Raw genomic sequence first — 22,040 nt, 5'->3', positions numbered from 1 at the left:
ACTTACTTGTTGGGTCTTCAATAGCAAGCAGGTCAGTTGGTTCACTTGGATGACCACAACCAGCTTCATTTTCTGCACGAACCTGGAACTGTACCTCTGTACCTTCAATAACATCAGTCACTCTGAAATGACAGTCAGGTCCAGCTGTCTTGCCAGCTTTCACCCAGCGTGTGCCTAATTTTTCTTTCTTTTCAATAACATATCTATGTAAATAAGAAAAGATACCGTTAGAAGTATGGAATCATAGGACAAGCACAATTTCATACTAATTGAAAATAGGTAAAGAGATATTAAAACAAAAACAAATAAAAAAAGCATATCTGTATATCTACACATCACCAAGCATACAGCTAGTGCTATACAAATCTGTAATCATCTTACCTTTGAATTGGTCTGCCACCGTCATTCTTAGGTGGTTCCCATTTTAGATCAACATGTCTCTTTGTCACTTCAACTACTGCAAGAGCATATGGTGGTCCAGGAGTAGCTAAAACCAAAATATCTGTATTAGGAGAAAAGGAGTCCAAAAACGATGTCTTTGTATATACTAACTTCTAAACATGCAAATGTGAAAACTTACTGAAGGTGTCTTTAGCAAGAACTGAATCTTCAATTTCACAATAGTCACTCTGTCCAACGGCATTTTCGGCAGCCACGCGGAACACATAGAGAGAGCCTTCAGTGAGTGGGGTCACTGTGTATTTGGTGTCTTTTACTGTCGTATCTACTGTTTGCCAGCCTTTCCGTCTCACATCTCTCTTTTCAACAATGTAGTTGGTAATTGGGGAGCCCCCATCTTTTTCTGGTACCGTCCATTTAAGATCCGCGGTGTTCTTAGTAATGTTAATAACCTCAAGCCATCGAGGTGGTGAAGGAGGGTCTGTAAAAATAGTAAAACAAAGGAAAATGGTTTTATCTGTTTATCCTATCAGATGCATAGAAGACAGAGAATAATGTGGGGCTTATTAAAAGATTACATTTTTACAGTGGATGCAGGATAGAGTTCAATATTTTATAAGTTTACAAAAGTTTACTTGTTGGCTAAACAAACAGGCACGGTTTAGACTGTTTTAGTGTATATTTTACAACTGTAAAATATGTATTTTTCATAATATATTTTAAATACTACTCACGCAGTCTCTCTTTGCATAGCACAGGGTCACTGGGCTCACTAGGTTCACTCTCCCCAGCCTTGTTCACAGCTCTTACACGGAATGAGTATTCTTGTTTCTCCATAAGCCCCTTGAGGAAATGTTCAGTCAAAGGAACGCCCTCAGCCACTCTTACCCACTCATCTGTTCCGGTTTTTAGTAACTCAATGACATAAGACTCAATCTTTGCACCTCCATCATGTTCTGGCTTTGTCCACTGCAGGAATAATGACGTTTTGGCAACATCTTTCACAGTTGGCTTGCCAGGGGGCCATGGAGGATCTAGACACAAATTAAATAATAATTTAGACTTTAGAACAAATTATTTCCTTGGTTTTATGTTAAATTAAATTGTGAAAGAAATGTATTCATAATACCAATAGGATCCTTCACTAGGATTGGCTCTGTCTCCTTGCTTGGTTTTCCAGGTCCTGCAAGATTCTCTGCCAAGACACGGAACTTGTACTTCTTCTTGTTGGTAAGACCTTTAACTCTGTTAATTGGGAATAAAATGTATATTTAGTAATAAAGCCAAACCCACACATTTATGCACGCTTAGCATTGTGTTTAAGTCATTATACTGCTACCTATGTTAAAAAACCTCAAATTCCCATCTACTGCTAAATATGTTATATTAAATGGTATTGATTAAAGATACTAAATGGTATACTGACAATAGAATCATAGACATGTAGGACTGAAAGGGACCTTGAGAGGCATCAAGTCTAGTCCCCTGTGCTGAGGCAGGACCAATAATGGGGATTCCACAACCTCCCTTGGAAGCCTATTCCAGAGTTTAACTATCCTTATAGTTAGAAAGTTTTTCCTAATATCTAACCTAAATCTCCCATGCTGCAGATTAAATTCATTACTACTTGTCTTACCTTCAATGGACACAGAGAAAAATTGATCCTGGTCATATTTATAATATCCCTGAACATATTTGAAGACTGTCTGTTTTCCCCCACCCTCCCAGTCTTCTTTTCTCAGGACTAAACATGCCCAGTTTTTTTAACCTTTCCTTACAGGTCAGGTTTTCTAAATCTTTTATCATTTTTGTTGCTCTCCTCTGGACTCTTTTCAATTCGTCTACATCTTTCCTAAAATGTGGCACCCAGAACTGGTCACAGTACTCTGGCTGAGGCCTCATTAGGGCCAAGTAGAGTGGGACAATTCCCTCCTGTGTCTTAGATATGACATTCCTTTTAATATCCCTGGAATTATATTAGCCTCTTTCGCAGCTGCATCACACTGCTGAGTCATATTCAATTTGTGATCCACTATAATCCCCAGATCCTTTTCAGCAGTGCTATCACCTAGCCAGTTATTCCCCAATTTGTAGTTGTGCATTTGATTTTTCCTTCCTAAGTGTGGTACTGTACACCGTCTTTATTAAACTTCATCTTGTTGAATTCAGATCAATTCTCCAATTTGTCAAGGTCATTTTGAATTCTAATCCTGTCCTTCAAAGTACTTGCAAGCCTCCCAGCTTTGTGTCATCTGTGAATTTTATAAGCATTCTTTCCCCTCCATTATACAAGTCACTAATGAACATATTGAATAATACCAGACCCAGGACTGACCCCTGCAGAACCCCACTAATTTTGTCCTTACATGCTTGTGCTATTCTTCTGTACTCCTCCTTAGCAACAGCAGAATGTTATACTGCCATACAGAAGACTAATGTTGGAGATCTGCCAAATGTTTTTTGGAACATTGGATTGGAAGAGTGTTAGCTACATACAAGTGTTGACAAAATGCCTGTGTGACTTAATGCATGGAACGGCAACGGCACCAACTTTGAGAATACTCTTTGGTGTCCGGGGATGCAGCAGAAAAAGTTGCTATTCCATTCAGGGGGAAAGAAAAAAGAATATAAGACTCTTAGTCTTCCATAAAGAAATTGTTGATTAAAATTAGGTATTGAAAGAGAAGGCATGCCATCTGCCATTAGCTTGTTCTACATTTAGAACAGCAATAAAGAGAATAAGAAAATGATATGATATATGTTGAAAAGGTCAGTGCTACATTTATCTGTATTTATAGCCCCATTTACAAGCTAAGTTGATAGTAGTCATACTTGAATGCTGTATCTGTCACTGGTATCTTATTGCATCTTATCCATTTATCGTGATCAGGATCATATCTCTCAACCCAATAACCAGTGATTGGACTGCCACCATCTTCATCTGGTTCAGACCATGTTAATGTCACAGAATCTTTAGTGACTTCAGAAGGTGTGACACCTGTCGGAGGCCCTGGTGGATCTGTACAAATTCATAAATATAAATGTAAATATACACACACATTTGTATATTTATACCTTTTTTGTAAAAGTACACAGTAAACTGAGCATCAAATTAATTAGCTTACCAAAGGAATATTTAGCAATGATGGGGCTGTGTTGAACTGGCTCCCCAACACCATACATGTTTTCAGCACTGACTCGGAAGATATATTCTTTATGAGGGATTAAGTTCATCGCTTTGAAGTTTGTTCCCTTAATAGTCGATGACATCTTGTGCCATACTTCACTGTCTGTGGCTCTTCTCTCAACAACATAGTTTGTGATTTTAGATCCACCATCATCTCGAGGAGGATTCCATGTCAGGAAGCAGGATTCATTTGTAATATCTGATATATCAAATGCAGCTGGGGGACCTGGCTTATCTATAGATGAGATAAATGAATATTAATTTCTGATGCTTATATGGTTGGTTACATTTATGTTGATTCAAAATAAATATAATATACCTAAAACATTAACTTCAACAACGGCAGTAGCACGCCCACTGGAATTTACAGCTTCAATAATATAGGTACCACTGTCACTTCTCTTGCTGTCTGTTATAGTGACGCTGGAATGGTTAGGTTTGGTTTCAATCGTAATTCTGTCGTCGGGTTTCAGGATTTTATCAGCCTTGGTCCAAGTAATCCGAGGTTCAGGCCTTCCTTTTATTGTAGCTGGTAGCTCAATTTTAGTTCCAGCTTTTACAGTCAGTCCAGCTAGAAGTTTCACATCTAGGAAAATTTCTGGGGCCTCTGATTTACGAGAAAATTAAAACACTGTTATGAAGAATGTTAGAAAGAATATAATGGATTTAATTCATTCATTTAAATAATTACCCTTTGTATCCACGGCCTGGATCTCATCTGTTGGCTTGCTTGGTTTGCTTGCTCCATGTTTATTCAAAGCCTTAACCCGGTATGAGTACCATTCGCCTTCTTTAAGTTTTGGTACTTCCATTCTGTTAATTATAACACAATTCAGATATTTAAAATGGCAAGAATCAAGTATTTTATTTAATTAAAATGACATTCCTTCTGATTTTAGTGCTTAAAATGCTTACTTTGTTTCAGCAACAGGTTCGCCACAGGGCTCCCACTTATCAGTACCACGTTGGCATTTTTCTACCAGATAACCCTTGATGCGTGAACCACCATCATACTTGGGTGGATCCCATGTTAAGAAGATGCTTTTAGATGTTGGATCTCTCCATTTAACATTCTCTGGTGGATCAGGCACCGCTATAAAAATGAGAGATATACAGGATCTTAGAAACCAACCTGAGACACAGATTTTTTCCAAAAGTTATATAAATGCAAAAGCAGTAACATAATAGAACCATAAAGATGAATACTTACTTGTTGGTGCTGACATATTTACAGGTTCATCAATATATGCAGGCTCTCCTGGTCCACATTTGTTGCGTGCTGAAACTCTAAACAAATATTCTTTTCCTTGGATGAGGTCAGGTACAGTGAACTCTTGGTCAACAACATAATCCAGAACCTGAGAAAAAGAAATGTTCTAATTTATTTCTAGAATTCCTTCCGAAAGCAGCAAATAACCAAACTTCTGTGGTACGAACGGAAACAATATAGGAAGTGACAACTAACTGTAATCACAAAAACAAAACAAAAAACTTACTTTGGTCCATGTTTTCCGGCTTATATCACGTTTTTCAATAAGATAGCCAGTCACCGGACTTCCTCCATCATTTTCTGGTGCTTCCCACGTCAATTGCACTGTGTTCCTGCTCATGTCTATCACTTTTAGTTCTCTTGGTGCACTTGGTCGAGCTGGAAGTGACACATATTGCATTAATTTGTCTTTCCATCAATAGTTTACCATATTTTCTATTCCACCTGTTTATTAAAAGACTTGGACTACTTAGACGCTCTCCCCTATATTATGAACTGTAGGATATTGAAAACTGAAAGACCACTGCAAATGGACTTCAGGGAAGTTATTTCTGTTAGAATTATTGTTAAATGTACCTCATTTGCTGAACGTTATATGGTTTCTCATAGTATAATGATCTGAAGATTTTTTGCAAGATATTGGTTAGAAGTTATTGCTATAATTTAAATACCTGAAAGGAGGTTTTTGCCTGCTTACCAATGACATTAACATCAATTTCTCCTGAAACAGATGACACAGGGTTTTCCAATTTCAAGGTATAAATGCCCTTGTCTGGACGTTCACTTGGAGTAATAACAAGTTCTGCAAAGGCTGCAGTAGTCGCTATTTTCACACGATCGCCCTTTTCTAAGATTTTGTCACCAACAGACCACGTTGCAGTTGGCACAGGGTAGCCCGTGATAGGAACACGGATCTTGAGCGGCTCTGGGACAATAACTTCCAGTCCATCTTTAAATGCACTTAAGTCCATTGTTGGTCCAACTGAAAAAGGGGAAAAATTGATTCCATAAAATACTTTCAGACTTTTGATTTTTATATTGTCGTTAATGATACTGCAGTTGGCAGGCTGCTACTTAACTCCACTTCCACCAGCAGCAACCAGTTGGGAGCCACCTGGGCCAGACTGCAGCAGCTCACTCCTGACCTCTCTCTAACAGTGTGCTCTTTAGAAACCCTTAAGATAGCTAGAGAGCTAAACGATAGCAGGTGGGAAGTTTAACTTCCATTGGTAGTAAATCTTTACATGTATTTTTAAATGTTTTGGGCCCCATTCTGTAGGTGATTAATGAAAAGACCATCCTCCTTCTTCAACATAGCTGCTTATGCTGTTGTTCAATGGGTCTCCCAACAGTAGAGCTAGCCCACCTGCAGAGATGGTTGTAGTAAAGAATTTCTCTGAGTCAGAGGCCCTTGCTGTTGGCATTCAGTGCTGGTATAATAGGTCTGATGAAGACCATGCACAATAGCATCCTGATTTTAGCACCAATAGCTAGTACTGTCATGATACCCTGAACAGACGCAGCGTTATGTCTTACCGATTAACTAAACTAAAAAGAAAACTGCTTACCATACGTGTCATCTGCAGTCAGTGGCCCAATAGCCTCAGCTGGATCTGATACACCAGCTGCATTTTCTGCATACACTCTGTAGTAGTAACTGGCTCCTGGTTTCAATCCAGTTACCTAAAGAGGAACAAATAATCATTTGCAAATTAAAAATCATGTTAAATATTGTGAATACTGTGACATTGCACTCCATATGTTTTATGGAAATATGCTAATGAGTGTGAATATAATGTAACTGGAATATGCTTCATGCAAAAGGTCTCTTGTAAGGTATCATTACAAAAGTTATAATCTACTGTATGTATGTATGTATCATTCTTATATTTAAAACTAGAAATATGAAGTATTATCCTGAAGTTCTATTGTAATTATGCAAAGTGTGGGCCATTAATGGTGGTTTAGAATCTTGATGGCTCCCGCTGAATAGGACAATTGGTTGTAAATGGCTCCATTTACTTGCAAGCCTTACTGCATTCCTGTGAGTCAGGCCAGGAAGAATGTGGAGGCTTGAGGTCTCACAGGACATGTGACCATGTCACCTGGTCCTGGAATCCATTTAAAACCTGGTGTTTTTCCATTTAGGAGGAGGAGTGGGGACCCAGAGAGACAAAAGATTCCCACCTTGCGCCAAAGCTATAACAGGGGGTGGAACAGAACAAAGCTGCCAGGCATGAGAAATCCCCTAGTTACCACCTGAGCTGGAACCAACAAGGACTGTACCAGGGGAAAGGATTGGGACCACACTAAGAAGGAGTCTAGTCTGTGAAAGAAGCTTATTGGAACATCTTTGAGGGTGAAATTTACTTGTATTCAATTTTTTAATGTATTAGGCTTAGACTTGTGTGTTTTGTTTTATTTTGCTTGGTAACTTACTTTGTTCTGTCTGTTATTACTTGAAACCACTTAAATCCTACTTTTTATACTTAACAAAATCACTTTTGTTTATTAATTAACCCAGAGTAAGTGATTAATACCTGTGGGAGCAAACAGCTGTGCATATCTCTCTATCAGTGTTGCAGAGGGCAGACAATTTATGAATTTACCCTGTATAAGCTTTATACAGAGTAAAACAGATGTATTTGGGGTTTGGATCCCATTGGGAGCTGGGTATCTGGGTTCTGGAGATAGGAGTACTTGCTGAGCTGTTTTCATTTAAGTCTGCAGCTTTGTGGAAGTGGGGGAGAGGAGAGGTGGTTCAGACCCTGGGTCTGTGTTGCAGCAAGCTAGCATGTTTGGCTCAACAAGACAGGGTTCTGGAGTCCCAGGCTGGCAAAGAAAACAGGCTCAGAGGTAGTTTCAGCACATCAAGTGGCAGTGCCAAGGGGGTCTCTGTGACTGGACCCGTCACAAACACATACTGAATATTTCATTTAAGAATGAACCACTTTACCTTATAAGTAAGATTAGGGACAAGTCTTGGATTACAACGGATCCAGTTGTCTGTTCCCTCTTCACGTCTTTCAATAATATAACCCATTATTGGACTTCCTCCATCTTTCAGAGGAGGCTCCCATGTAAGCTGCACAGATGACTTAGTTTGGTCTGAATGACTGAGGTTAATGGGAGGACTTGGTTTTTCTGAAAAGAATTTGAAGAAATTAGACATGAACTGGAAAAGGAGTTTTGGAATTATCAACTGGAAAAAGAGAGCAGAATTACTTGGAAGAAGATCTGTCATTGTTATTCTTAAGAGTGGCTAATTTACCAAATGATCGCAAAATATTTCTGATGAATTCAAAGAAGAAAAGTAGGACGAGCTAACTTGGCTTACACTACTTTTTCCCCACACATCTCACCCTCTCTGCTCCACTCCTGGCCTTTTCTGTACATATGCTGTACAAATGATCACAATTTTCTTGTATTATAAAACAATCAACACTGCTAAAACTTTCATACTCACCAATTGGGTCCATAATTTTAACAGCTCGAGTAGCAGCACTTGGTTTGCCAACTCCAATCTGGTTTTGTGCTCTGACTCTGAAGTAGTATTCTTTGTTTTCCACAACATCAGTCATGGTAGCAGCTAATTCATGTGCTGCGGTGGTCATGGCTGGCTCCCACCTGATTGAACCTTTGTCACGCAATTCAACAATGTAGCCAGTAATTGGAGAGCCTCCATCATACTCTGGTGGCTCCCAGGTAAGTGAAGCACCAAATCTGTTCACATCAATAACTTCTACGTTCAGAGGAGGACCAGGAACATCTGCAATTTATTTTTTGTGGGAGGAAGGGGAAAGAACAATAATGCATGTTGGGAGAAAAAATGCAAAAACATATCTCAAAATAATGTTTTTAGTTATTTTCAAAATTGTGGCTCACCAAATTTGCTCTTTGCTTCAACAGGTGTGTCTGTTTCCACTGGTTCCCCAGTGCCCACTCTGTTTTTAGCACTCACTCGGAAGAGGTACTCAACTCCTCCTCTCTGAAGTCCAGTAACAGTATATTCACAACTGTCAGCACGGTCAGTGGCCAAAATCCAGGTCTTACGTTTGATATCACGTCTTTCAACAACATAGCCAATGATTTTACTCCCACCATCACTTTCTGGTTCCTCCCAGGCAAGGCTAACTTCACCATCATAAGTTTCAGTGACTTCTAAGTTTCTAACTGGACCTGGAACATCTGAAATGTACGTGAAAAGCATTTTTAGTATAGCTCATCTTTGTTTTTACTTTGACCAACAAGCAAAGAGTAAGCTGCTATTGGTTACGAAGTGCACGGAGGTAGCTTATTCCTGCTTGAAATGAGGGTAAAACCCCACCATTGCAAATGATGGCATTTTCTTTCTACATGTCCCATAGAGCTAAACTACTATATTATGGCAACAGCTGTAAACAGAGCAAAACCCAGTGCAGACAAGACCTTAATAAATGAAGAGCTTACCAATGACATTTACATTGATGTGTGCTTCAGCTTTGCCATGTTTGTTTTGGAGTATAATCTTGTATCTTCCTTTATCGGATTTCTTTGCTTCTAAAATTTTGAAGGTGGTGCTGTCGGCTGTTGTATCAACTGTGTGTGTTGGCAGGCTTTCATCTTCTTTTAACCACTCGGCTTCTGCTTTTGGGTAGGCATCATATGGAACAACCATGGTCAAAGGCTTCCCAACATCAACCACAAGGTTTTGGTCAGCAGTCTTGATTCTTGGGGCAGCTAAAGAAGACCAGTGAGGCAAATGAGTGTTTAATGTTTTCAAAACTATTAAATATACTTCTTGCATATTCAACACAGATTCTAACTCAGAAAAAGTAATGGGAGTTGTATATGAATCTGAAACTATTAATGTATTCATGGGGTTGCCCCAAATGGCGAATTCATGCTAGCCAGTGTCCATTGAGCACCTGATCCTGCACTGAAGTCAATGGGAGATTTACCACTGATTTCACTGGGCCTGGGACCAAGACCTGGCTGAGTATAAGGGAGAAACTGTCCTGCATATATCTGGCTCACCCAAAACACAAAGAGGTCACTGCAGAGGCCTCCCCAGTAATAACCACAGAGGAATATTACAGAAGAGGCATAAAGGCCACAAGGCAAAATCCATGTATTTTTGCATGGTACCCTGAAATGCACGAAGTAATAATAATAGCTAGTTCTAATATAGACGTTTTCTTTAGTAGATCTCAGAACACTTTACAAAGGAGGTCAGTATTATTATTCCCATTTTATAGCTGGGGAAATTGAATTACAGCTGTCAAATGACTTGCTCAAAGTCACCCAGCAGGCCAGTAACAGAGCCTCAAATAGAACCAGGGCTCCTGAGTCCCAGTACAGTTCTCTATCCGTCTGGCCATACTGGTGTGTGTGTGTAGGGAGAAGAGGGCTGCTGTTGGGCATTAACTCAATGCACTTTCATGGTCTGAAGCTGCAAACTGGCACATGAGCAACTTTACTCAAGTGAGTAACCCCACTGAAATGACTTTAAAAAAAAAAAAGAGAGAACTGCAGTGGCACACTATGTATGTTCCAGATGGTCTTTACAGCATAATTCTTTCTTTTGGAAAAAAATATATATACATTTTCCATATACAAACAGAAACTTCAGTTTGGCAATTTTCTTTTTTGACTGAATTATAATGCCAGTGGTGATGGAAAAGTAGTTTAATGAGATTCCAGATTGTCTCCACTTTACTACACATTCTAATCCAACCTTCTGAAAAGGTATACGAAATGTTACATAACTAGTGACAATATCTTTATTAACTAATCTCAGATTTTATAAGATAAATACAATGAAGTAGATGACTTACCAGCCAATTCAAGTTTAGCTCTAGCTTCTTTATCTTTGGCAATAAATCTGTATTCACCTTGGTCACGAGGCTTTATCTCACACACCTGCAGCCTATGGACTTTTCCTTCACTCATCATCTGATGTTTGTCACCCTGGACTATAATCATGTTATTTCTTAACCACTTGACTTCCACTCCATCTTTATTTAACTCAGCCATGAAGATTACATCAGAGCCTGGAGCTTCATAAATATCTTGTGGCGGTCGGATGATCTCAACAGGGATTTCTGAAATAAACACCCATTAATTTGAAAAGTGTTTAATCTTTCTTCTGATTACTAAGAACTGGCAGAAACTCCATTTTAATTTTACATTTACCTTCAACAAAAAGTCTTGCCCTTGATTTCCTGTCATCAACTCCACAGGAATATTCACATTCATCTTCTAGTCTACAGTCTTTTATAATTAATCTGTGCAAATTTCCATCCTTCTCAAACAGATACCTTGATGGGGATAAGGGATGATGAGAGAAATAAGTGAATTAAAAGACAGAACAAACACCAAAATTCGACAACCACATTTTGAAGTTTAACAAGAGAAGTGTGATAAAATGCGCATACTTTTTGTCTTCTCTGATTTCTCGTCCATTTTTGTACCATTTTACACTTGCTTTCTCTTTGGAAAGCTGGCAGGTAAAGACAGCGTCATCAAATTCAGTGACAGTCTGGTCCCGTAGGTGCTCAATGAAGTCTGCAGGTGCCTCTGTGATAAGGAGCTCTGCAACAGATTTGTCTTGTCCAGCAGTGACAGTGTATTCGCCTTCATCTATAAACCCGCAGTCTTTAATGATAAGCGAGTGTTTGTATTTGTCAACTTTGTACAAAATGCGTCTGTCAAATGTAACTTCCTCGCCATTCTTTGTCCACTGAAGGGTTACATTGAGGCGATTGACTTTGCACCAGAATGTGACCGATTTCTTCTCCATTGTCTCAATATCTTCAAGAGGGACAACAATTCTGAGATCCTCCTCTGTTGAAATGAAAAATAAAATATGGCTCATTTACATCCTTATTTAAATCAGCATTTGACATATTTAAATGTCTGTAACTTTTAAAATGCAAGTTACTTACCCAGTACTGTTAAGGCAGCAGAGCTCTTGACGTGTTCCCCTCTGGCGTTTGATAGTGAGACAGTATAGGTGGCTTGATCTGCAAAGTGTGCATCTCTGATTCTGAGAGTGTAAACTAAATCCTTGTGGACCATGATGGATTTTGCACTATCGAATATTGGCTGCTCATTTTTGTACCATTTAGCTTTGGCACCTTCTGTATTGACCTCACAGTTAAAGACAAGTTCTTCTCCCTCTTTAACTACTTGATCTTTAAGTGGAGTTATAATCCTGAGTTTTTCTGAAATTGAGAAAAAATATTGCATCTTTCATATTATAAAAGAATAAAATAAAATGTGTGCACACAATTTACCAGAATAAACAAAAGCTTACCAATCACTTTTAAGTGTGCTGTTGCTTTGATTCCACCAACCATGATGGAATACTTTCCTTCGTCTCCCAAAATAGAGTCCTTAATGACGAGTAATCTCTTTTTGCCATCTGAAATGATGTCATACTTATCACCAGCCTCAAGTACTTTATTACCCCTCAGCCACTGTACTTCAAAGCCATCTTTGGATATTGAGCAGACAAATTCAGCTTTTTCTCCTTCTAGTACTTCAACATTTTGTGGTCTGGTAATAAATTCTGCTGCAAGTTCTGTAAAAATAAATGTTGAACATATGCTATTTTTTTCTGTATAAACAGAGCAAAAGAAAATTGCATACCCTTGTCTACCTGATTTTTCTATGAAAAAATATACCAAAGTAATTTTCTTACCATGTACTTTGAGTTTGCCGGTTGTGCGAGTACTTGGAAGCCTACAGCTGTATTCGCCAGCATCATCAAGGTGAGCATTATGAATGACAAGAATTCTCTTTCGGCCATCAGCAATTTGTTCATATCTACCACCTTCAGGTAATTCCTTATCTCCTTTAAACCAAGTAACTTCAGCACCAGGCTTAGAGACTTCACAAATGAATTTCACAGTGTCAGTTTCATTTACTTCAATATTGGGAAGATTTTTGGTGAAAACAGCTTCCTCCTCTATAATAAGAAATTTAGAAGCATTTGATTAAAACAAAATGATCAAGCTATTGTTCTTCTTTCACATGAAGTATATTTAAGAGTAGATTTAGTTTTACCTATAACTGTTAGGATGCCCGAGGTTCTAGCTGTTTTTGCTTCACATGCATATTCTGCTTCATCTTCAAATAGACATTTGTTGACCACAAGAATATGCTGGGCACCTTTGGAAATTATGTCATACTTTTTGCCCTTTCTGATTTCAACGCCATCCTTAAACCACCGTACCTGTTTTTAAAGCAAATTGAGATTGTAATACTGTTATTAATGTTAATGCATTGCATCATCAATTTTAGCGTTGTGTTACTTTGCAATAACATAAGATTGAGATTTAAAAAAAAAACAACAACTTCACACTGAAGTATTATTCAGGTAATAAGAACATTATATTACAGACCTTGACATTTGGGCGGGAAATTTCACATTCAAACCGAGCAATCTCTTTTTCTTTCACTTCCAGGTCAGTAAGGGGCTTTGTAAAGTCAACACGAAGAGCTATAAGAAAAAAAATTATATATATATATATATATATATCTCAAAGTTGAGAATAATCAGAGTTATGCAAGAATAAATAATTACAGATGATAGCATTATTAATAATCATATTACTAACAACAAAGAGGTTAAATTACGTGACTTACGTTCCACATTCAAGAAGCAAGAGGTCTTGAAATCCTTAGCATCACAGGTATATGTTCTAGCATCATCTAATGTGCAGCCGTGAATAATGAGTTTTCTGACCCTGCCCTCAGCAATGATATCGTGCTTCTTTGTTTTGTGAATTTCATGTCCATTCTTGAACCATTTCACCTCTGCATTTTCTCTGGATACTTCACACTCCAGTACTGCAGTGGCTTCCTCCTCTACTGTCTGGTCCTCAAGTGGTTTAGTAAATTCAACTGGGGGTTCTAAAAGAAGGATAGAAATTAGAGATGAAGAACACCATAATTTTAGCCATCCAGCAATTAATACAGGATTAGTCCCTACAATACATTCCTGAGAGCTATGTCTAATCTAGTTTTAAATTACTCTCAAGTGATGGGGCTCCTATAATTTCTACTGGGACAATAATCCACAAGACTAAAAGATTATACTGTTAGAAAATTCTTCACTATATTCAGTTTATTTTTTTTCATTTTTTCATTTTTAGCCCATTACAGTTGTAAAAACACAGATGAGGATAAACAATTTCCTTGTCTCCTTGGTGCTTACAGGTTTAGGTACTTGTAAATCATTATCACAAGCCCCTGTACCTTAATTTGTTTAGCCAAACTGTATACATGTATTGTAGTTTTCCCCATTTCTTATAAGTAATTCCCTGCAACCATTGCAATTGTTTTTGTGTCTCTTCTCTGAATTTGCTCCAGTTTATCAACTCCTTTCCAGTACTGAGATAACTAGAAGGGTATGTAGTGTTTTAGGTCTGATCTAACCAGTTTAATATAAAGAGTACCAATAGACTTCCTAATCCATGATGGATTAATAATCACCAGACAGATATAATTATGCTAAGCAGTTTACCTTTTACAAAAAGATTTGCTTGTGTTCTGAAATCCTTTGCAGTCAGTGAGACTTCTCCAGCATCTGTTAACTTGACATCTCTGAGAATAAGCGAGTGTACTCTTCCTTCAGCACGCGTGACAACCTAATTAAACAAAAAAGCTTTTTGTAAGTATCTACATTAACCATATGAGGACCCTTCAATTCAATGTCATTTACTCTTTATTATTTTTATTGTGTACATATTTTGGACAATTTCCTCCTACATATGCATGGTGGATGTAGGACACTTTCAAGATTTTTGATATATATATTCCTCAATGAGAGGAAGTATGTGTCAAAATCTAAAGAAATTACATGATATATATAATAATAACTTAAAAATATATGTTCATATTCGCAGTGTGTGTGTTTAAAATAGATTAATGACCTCATTGTGAATAAAACAAATAAATATATTTATTCCCCTTTGTAGGAATGCATTAATTGCAATCTTAGGTGCTTAATTGAGACCAAGTTTATTTTGAATTGGTGCCTATAAACACCAAAGTAAATGTGGGCAGTGACAATAGCTTTATGGTGAAAAGTGGGTATTCCTTGTGACTATGTCTGAAGTAAAAGCGATAGGAAAAATGTGCAAGAACTGAAACTCTCCTTATACACACAGTTTACTCACTGTGATAACATTATACCAATATATTTTAGTAGCTGAGGACCCCTAGTGAAGGGACTGCTCCATGATGGTCCAATGCTGCATCTACTCTTGAATCATCTGCTGTAGCTGCACAACTCTTAGCTCTACATGTACTCTAGGAGTGGACCCACCAGCATTACAATCACATAGAAGGCTCCCACTACCAAGAGAATGAGATTCATAAAGTATCTCCTAAAGAATTATTTTTAATTATTTGTAGGAAAGTATAAAATCAAGCAATAGAAGTAGTTCTGGTAAGGTGAAGGCAAATGGGAAGTCTAAATTGAGAAGGAAAACTGAGGAGATGGAGTTGTTGCTGAGAATACTCATTATGCCCAAAAGAAATATTTATATCTTTGAAACATTTAGCTGACAGAAGTCCAGATGAAGTAATAAATTTGCTTGACCAAGATAGTTTAATGTAAAGAACAGTCAAACCTCAAATCCATTTTCTTGTAGAGTCAGTTTGACTCTCGGAAACAATGGTGACAGTGTTTAAAGAGGTTAGAGGAAGTGATGCATCAAATAAACATGGAGTGCCTGAACTTGTATTCCTGTACAACCAAATCTTTTGCTGAAGCCACTATGAGCTGTGAATGTGTAGCGGAAATCAGAATTAAGGTATAAAATCTCATTAAGTAGTTGAAAGGAGTCAGAAAGTGGCCCAAATGGACAAGAATAAGATGATATCCCTTAATGTTTAACTGAAGTTTCAGTATCTCTTACTATACTTTGCAAGTCCGTAGTAATGATAAATCCACTTCATTGACTCAAATCCTTGCACCTTTTTATTTCAAAATATGAAAGTGAATTTTACCTTGGTTTATTAAACCTCTAATCGGCAGAGTTTCAATTCTGTTTACAGATCTTTAAGTATAGCAATATGGATGACAGTTCTGAGATTGGTTAAACTGAGTAAAACTCAGAAAGATCTCACTGAAAACAAGAGTCCCCTTATTAATATATGAAAAATCTACAGTAGAAATTAAACTACACTTCAATTTGCATTAAAGAAACACCTACCAGCATTATTACAAATTCTGAAATTTCATTAATTTGTGTAATTCCTTAGACATTTACTTGTGTTTCCCTACAAGTATTTAACTAGAGATCTGAAGGCATTACACCTAAAATGAGTACCTAATAAAGAATGCATCCGAATAACTGCATCTTAAAAATTGTAACATATATTTTATATTTTCATAATATATTCCCTACTGTTGGCAAACTTAAAATATTCAATTAACTACATTCCAGGCAGCTCAAATCTCAGAGCTAAGAGCCAGCACTTGAAGAAGGGTTAAAAATAGCTAGTGAGAAATGCTTGGCAAGCAAACCTGTCTAGAAAGTTATCTGGAAAGCCTGATCAAATGCCTGAAATGGAATTTCAATCTTCTTAATCCCCATATATGCAGAACTGGACTGCAGCTCTGCTTTCAGTGGAAAGAATCAGGAACTGTATTTATTCATAAAACTCACTCAAACTGCAACACACCTTAGCAGGAACCATTTCATACCCCTTGTTGCTGCGGTTGCCAACAATTCAGGCACAAAAAGCTTTTTATTCTTGTGCCAGTGTTTTGAGACCTTTTAACTTTTCTTTATCAGAGGGGTAGCCGTGTTAGTCTGGATCTGTAAAAGCAGCAAAGAATCCTGTGGCACCTTATAGACTACACATGCTATTTCAGCCCCATTTTATTTACAGAAAAATACAAATGTATGTTTAAGTGAGAACACTGTACATCTGAAAATAGAAGCAGCACATTCCTCTGTCTTAGAGTTCTGCTGCTGGAAGGAGTGAGGTAAGACATAAAGGAGAGTGGGGAGGAAAGGAAGAAAGGGGGAAATTAGGAGTGGAAGAAAGCAAGTGGCAGGAAGTCTCTTTACCTTGTCACTGGGTTCCAGTTTCTGTCCATGCAAGAACCACTCCACCACGATTCCCTCATAGGAGAGCTCACAGTCAAAGGTGGCTGATTCACCAGCTGTCACTGTTACATCCTTGAGCGGTCTGAGCAGGCCAATTACTCGTGCTTGGCGAGGGGGAGAAATCATCTTCACATTAGTCACTTGCTGCTGTCCTACCCACTAATCTGTATGGTGGCTTCTCCCAAGAGAGAGAGACATGGTAATGCAAAACTATTTAAATTCCCTAACTAGAAGGGGGCCACTTGAGGTTCTTAGGGGGAGGATTGGGCACTGGAGATTCCTTATTTGCAGAGCCTGTTTCTTTAAAATGAACAAGGTCAGCAGGAAAGTTGCATCTGTCTCCCTGCCAAGCCCTGCATGCCTCTTGCTAGATAAGGCATGTGCCTTTCAAAATAGTGAGAGCTAGGATTGGAGGGAGAGACAAGTGGTCTCCAACCATGTGATCTGTCCCGGTCCATCAAGCGCTTAGTTCTTTCCCCCAAATGTGGCAGCATCCCAGCACTTGAAACCAGAAATGTCAGCACAATAAAGCTTTTGGTTGTAATACTTCAGTTGCATAACAACTGATGATGCAAGACCACTCAGAAGCCTTAAAGTCAATGCCTTTTAAATCTTGCTCTAATAAAAAGAAACTATAAAAATTATATTTAAAAAAATTCTTAAACTAACAGGGATCAAGGTAATCAGTGACCGATACTTTAGAATCACTGTCCCTTCAAGGAGTGACCTGGGGCTCGGTGCAGTTTAGTGAGTTAGCCACCCATTCCCAACAACCAGCTGTGTGATGTAATGATTCGATTAGTTTCATTTTAATTGATTTCTTCTAGTTTTAAAGACCCAGCATTCACTGTATCTATTCATTCATATACTAATAAGACACTTACGTTTCACTCGAAGATGAGCACTGGATTTGGCATTTGCTGCTTGGAAGTCCACTCCACCAGCTTGGTCCAAATGTACATTGTACAATACGAGGAAGTGCTTTTTGCCTTCCTCCTTAATTTCACACTCCTTCAAGAAGGAAAACAACAAAATATAGAAGTAGTGAGTTGCATTTATAGAATTTCCGCAGACACACAAAGTATATACTGTATGTAAAACAATACTCCTATGCAGAATATTTTTTAGAGATACATGTAGCCTTGCTAACACCTTTCTCTCTCTATTATTTCTAAAATATCCATAATGTCTAGGCAATAGATACTTTTGAAATCTGAACTGCTACTAAATGCCTAGTACAGCCCACAATTCAAATGATGTGCTTGCTCATAATCCACTGAAGGGCTATTTCCATAAGTTCCACTGAAGATATAAACTTATTTATGAACAACGCACTGACAAAGTGGGATGTTGGGAAGAACTTAGATATATTGAAGACATTGGCTTGTAAGCACTAGCAGTAGCAGGTTTCTGGCAATGCTAATGAAGATATCAGAGGTCTCTCATTACAAAAGATAACCCTCATTTTAGAGCCACATTTCACTCTCTCTCTCACAGACACACAAAGTTACAACTATCTCACTTTTCCTATTGTTTATTTATATCAGGACTGCTGAATTCAGTGTTGCCAACTCCTAGGTTTTTATAGTTAGTCTCTCAATATTTGGTGTTTTTTTTTAAATCACCAAAAGTCATGCAAATATGTAAGACTTTCAGCCTCAGTTTTGTTTTTAAAAAGTAAGTTTCTTCCTGGTTGTGGAGAAAAACGAAAAAATCTGAATCAAGTGCACCTAAAATCTCAAAAGTTAGAAGGTAAATTAAAATAATCTAAAATGTATTTTTTTTATCTCATAGTTCTTATGAATCTCTATCCACACAGATGTCTGGGCTTGATCAGCATTATGCTTACAGGTGACTGGTTCAGGGTTTCTCCTTTTAGTTTCCAACTGGCGTGGACATCTTCCTCAGAGATTTCAGTATCAAAGCGGGCAGTCTCTGTCTCAATTACCTCCACACTGTTCAGGTGGCGCACAATCTTAATATCCCGCTCTGAGGAGTGAGAAAAACAAAGGAACATTTGATGCCATCAGCCTTCAACAGAAACTCACGAGAATAGCTTTACAACAGAGAGACACTGACAAAACCACCCCACCTTCAATGTTGAGTTTAGCAGAGGTTTGGTCAGTGCCACAATCACAGGTGTATGTTCCAATGTCTTTCTTCAAAGCTTTCTTGAGGATTAGGATTCTCTTTTTGCCATCAGCCTTGATAACAACATTTTTTGATGGAGTTATTTCTTTGCCATCTTTCATCCATTTCACAGGAGCATCTGCTTTGCTAATTTCACATTGTAAAATCACTTCATCTCTCTCTACAGCAGTATAATCTTGAAGCTTTGCAGTAAAGTAAGGATCTCCCTCTGCAAGTACAAGTTGAGATAAGCATATGACAATTTTAATTGTTTTAAAAGCACAATTAGTCCTTTTTATAAAGTTTGTAAGAATATAAAGTGCTTAATAGCTCCAAAGCACTGTACATATATTAATCAAATAATCCTCACAAAAGTTCTGAGAAGGTTTGAAATAATTAGTATTATCTTTGTAAACACAGAAATGGAGACACAAAGAGATTCAGGTGACTTGTCAAGAGCACACAGTGAGTTTGTGACAGAGCAGGGATTTGTAAACAAGACTTTTTGATTCCCAATAGTGTGTTCTTTTTTTAGGAATACATATAATATCCAACATGTGAATTCATACTGAATAAAAGTAGGATACACTTACCAATAACAGTGAGTTTAGCTTCAGAAGATTTGCTCATAGCTTCCACTCTAATCTGAGAAGTGTCATCAATAGAGAGATCTTTAAATGTGAGTGTATGGAATTTGCCATCATCTTTCATTGAAACCACCTTACTGGTATGCAGTCGTTGGTCATTCTTGAACCAGGCAACAGGGATATTGTCATGAGATAGTTCTACAGTAAATTCTGCAGTCTCACGCTCCTTTGCTGTTACATCTTTGAGAGGAGTAATGAATTCCAGACGAATGCCTAAACAAACAATGTGTCTCATTAATTATGATATTTATGTAAAAAACAATTGAAAGACAACTATGAAGTGTATTATCCACTGAAGCATTAAGTCAAACAAACCTTCTATGATCAGCTTGGCACTTGTTCTTTTATCTTCAGCTTCAAACATATATTTAGCTTCATCCTCAAATGCAACTGTCTTAATTACCAGGGCATGTCTTGTGCCCTCTGAGATAATTTCAAACTTCTCATCACCCGTGATCTCTTGTGTTCCTTTCAACCAACGGAAAGTCTTGGGTTCCCTAGACACCTCACATTCAAACTTGGCCTCATCCTTCTCAAAGACCTTGACATCACTGAGTGGAGTGATAAAGATGAGAGGTAGTTCTGAAATCAGAGAAGATCATTACAGATTCAGAGATGTATTTATGCTGGCTTTTTTATTGGTAGACTTAATAAGAAAGTTTTGTATGCACTGAGAATGTGACCACTATACCTTTCACTTTCAGATTAGCTGCACTTTTAGCATTTGCAGCCTGGAAGGACACTTCTCCAGTCATATCCAGTTTGCAATTATAAAGGATAAGAACATGCTTCTTCCCATCTTCGATTATTTCACAGTTCTGGTTTGAAGGAGAAAATAAATATAACTTTTCTAAGCCATCATCCATCACATGTTACTATGGGTAATTTTTATTTTTAAAACATACATTGTGATTTTTAAAATAATGTAAGAGCCTTACAGGTGAAGGTATTAAAGTTTCTCCCTTTAACTTCCATATAGGGTGGACATCAGGCTCAGAGATTTCAACTTCAAAACGAGCTGTTTCACCAACAAATACCTCCACTCCATACAGGGGGCGCTCCACTTTTATTATACGAGCTGGAAGCACAAAAACACAGGTCAACTTTACTGTATTAAGCTATATGTTACAAGGTTTTCTGCTGGGGTCCAGTCGGGAAGGCATCGGCACTTACGCTCAACGTTAACATTAGCTTTTGTCTTGTCAGTTCCACAGTCACACTCGTAGTTGCCCTTATCACCATCTTCAATCTTCTTGATTTTTAGGATACGGCGTGTGCCCTCAGTCTTTATGGAGATTCTCTTGGAAGCTGTAAGCTCTTGGCCATCTTTGTACCATTTCACCGGTACATCTTTGCTAAGTTCGCACTCCAGAACGACATCATCTTTCTCTACAGCAGAATAGTCTTGTAATTTCACGGTGAAATATGGATCGGCCTCTACAAATGGCACGTTGATTGTGAAACAGTTAGCAAACTCACAATCAATATATAATTGAAGGCATTTTGAAACATAAAAAGTTATTAAAACAAATGTTTTGTCACTATTCCTTTAAGAAATTGTTTATATTAAATGGTGGTAATACATTACCTAAGACTTGGAGCTTTGCACGAGTGTGCAAGCCCTTGACTTCAGCCTTTATCTCAGAGATATCATCAAGTGTCACTTCTCTCATTTCTAATTTGTGAGTCTTGCCTTCTGCATGAATCAGAACCATTCTGCTTGTGTGGAGTTTTTTGTCATTTTTGAACCAGGTCACTACCATATCTTCATGAGAAAGCTCGAACTCAAAGTGAGCCGTTTCCCCTTCTTTCACTGTTTGGTCTTTTAGAGGTGTGATGAACTTCAACCTGATACCTATAATTAAACATTGCTAGTTAGTATCTTAACATTAGGCTAGTGAAGTTCTAGAAGATGTGCTCTTTAATAATCTTCACATAGCCTCTGCTCATAATGAGATACTTGCCTTTCACAAACAATCTTGCTGTACTCTTCTTCCCTTCCACTTCAGCAGTGTATTCTCCTTCATCATCAAACTGTGAATCATTGATTACAAGGATATGTTTCTTTCCATCTGCAATGATATCGAATTTGTCTCCGACTTTGATGATATCAGTGCCCTTAGACCATATAACATTGGCTTCCCGGGTGAGGACACATTCAAATCGAGCCTGACGCTTCTCAGGAACAGTGACATCTTTCAGAGGCACAGCAAAGTCAAGTTCGATTTCTAGAAACAAAACAGAATTAATTTTTTTCAAGCCCTCAGTGTGAACTTGGACTAAGTGATACTATACTC

At 37.9% G+C, this 22,040-nt stretch overlaps 1 protein-coding gene across 50 annotated transcripts in view; it reads right to left on the bottom strand.

The window, feature by feature from the left end:
• The window catches only part of TTN (titin), a 312,200-nt gene that overhangs the window by 85,271 nt on the left and 204,889 nt on the right, over window positions 1-22,040 (bottom strand). For all 50 annotated transcript variants that reach the window (XM_050916743.1, XM_050916742.1, XM_050916769.1 and 47 more), the window contains 39 exons: window positions 21,708-21,971; window positions 21,332-21,598; window positions 20,917-21,180; window positions 20,682-20,821; window positions 20,435-20,561; window positions 20,059-20,325; window positions 19,690-19,956; window positions 19,059-19,325; window positions 18,816-18,955; window positions 17,851-17,977; window positions 16,928-17,070; window positions 14,368-14,491; window positions 13,488-13,754; window positions 13,244-13,341; window positions 12,906-13,074; window positions 12,541-12,807; window positions 12,154-12,420; window positions 11,783-12,061; window positions 11,273-11,681; window positions 11,031-11,155; window positions 10,673-10,939; window positions 9,306-9,575; window positions 8,742-9,044; window positions 8,323-8,625; window positions 7,813-8,000; window positions 6,425-6,539; window positions 5,554-5,838; window positions 5,083-5,234; window positions 4,797-4,944; window positions 4,502-4,679; window positions 4,278-4,399; window positions 3,906-4,193; window positions 3,525-3,821; window positions 3,232-3,418; window positions 1,529-1,644; window positions 1,134-1,433; window positions 581-880; window positions 382-487; window positions 7-203 (listed from right to left, as the gene is read on the bottom strand). In XM_050916743.1, coding sequence (XP_050772700.1) covers window positions 7-203; window positions 382-487; window positions 581-880; window positions 1,134-1,433; window positions 1,529-1,644; window positions 3,232-3,418; window positions 3,525-3,821; window positions 3,906-4,193; window positions 4,278-4,399; window positions 4,502-4,679; window positions 4,797-4,944; window positions 5,083-5,234; window positions 5,554-5,838; window positions 6,425-6,539; window positions 7,813-8,000; window positions 8,323-8,625; window positions 8,742-9,044; window positions 9,306-9,575; window positions 10,673-10,939; window positions 11,031-11,155; window positions 11,273-11,681; window positions 11,783-12,061; window positions 12,154-12,420; window positions 12,541-12,807; window positions 12,906-13,074; window positions 13,244-13,341; window positions 13,488-13,754; window positions 14,368-14,491; window positions 16,928-17,070; window positions 17,851-17,977; window positions 18,816-18,955; window positions 19,059-19,325; window positions 19,690-19,956; window positions 20,059-20,325; window positions 20,435-20,561; window positions 20,682-20,821; window positions 20,917-21,180; window positions 21,332-21,598; window positions 21,708-21,971 — 8,400 coding nt within the window. The remainder of the gene's footprint in view (window positions 1-6; window positions 204-381; window positions 488-580; window positions 881-1,133; window positions 1,434-1,528; window positions 1,645-3,231; window positions 3,419-3,524; window positions 3,822-3,905; window positions 4,194-4,277; window positions 4,400-4,501; window positions 4,680-4,796; window positions 4,945-5,082; window positions 5,235-5,553; window positions 5,839-6,424; window positions 6,540-7,812; window positions 8,001-8,322; window positions 8,626-8,741; window positions 9,045-9,305; window positions 9,576-10,672; window positions 10,940-11,030; window positions 11,156-11,272; window positions 11,682-11,782; window positions 12,062-12,153; window positions 12,421-12,540; window positions 12,808-12,905; window positions 13,075-13,243; window positions 13,342-13,487; window positions 13,755-14,367; window positions 14,492-16,927; window positions 17,071-17,850; window positions 17,978-18,815; window positions 18,956-19,058; window positions 19,326-19,689; window positions 19,957-20,058; window positions 20,326-20,434; window positions 20,562-20,681; window positions 20,822-20,916; window positions 21,181-21,331; window positions 21,599-21,707; window positions 21,972-22,040) is intronic.

This window comes from Gopherus flavomarginatus, chromosome 10, assembly GCF_025201925.1.
Source record: "Gopherus flavomarginatus isolate rGopFla2 chromosome 10, rGopFla2.mat.asm, whole genome shotgun sequence".
Classification (NCBI taxonomy): Eukaryota; Metazoa; Chordata; order Testudines; family Testudinidae; genus Gopherus; species Gopherus flavomarginatus.
Note: the sequence above shows the minus strand (reverse complement) of the source record. Positions and strands in the feature narration are given on the sequence as shown.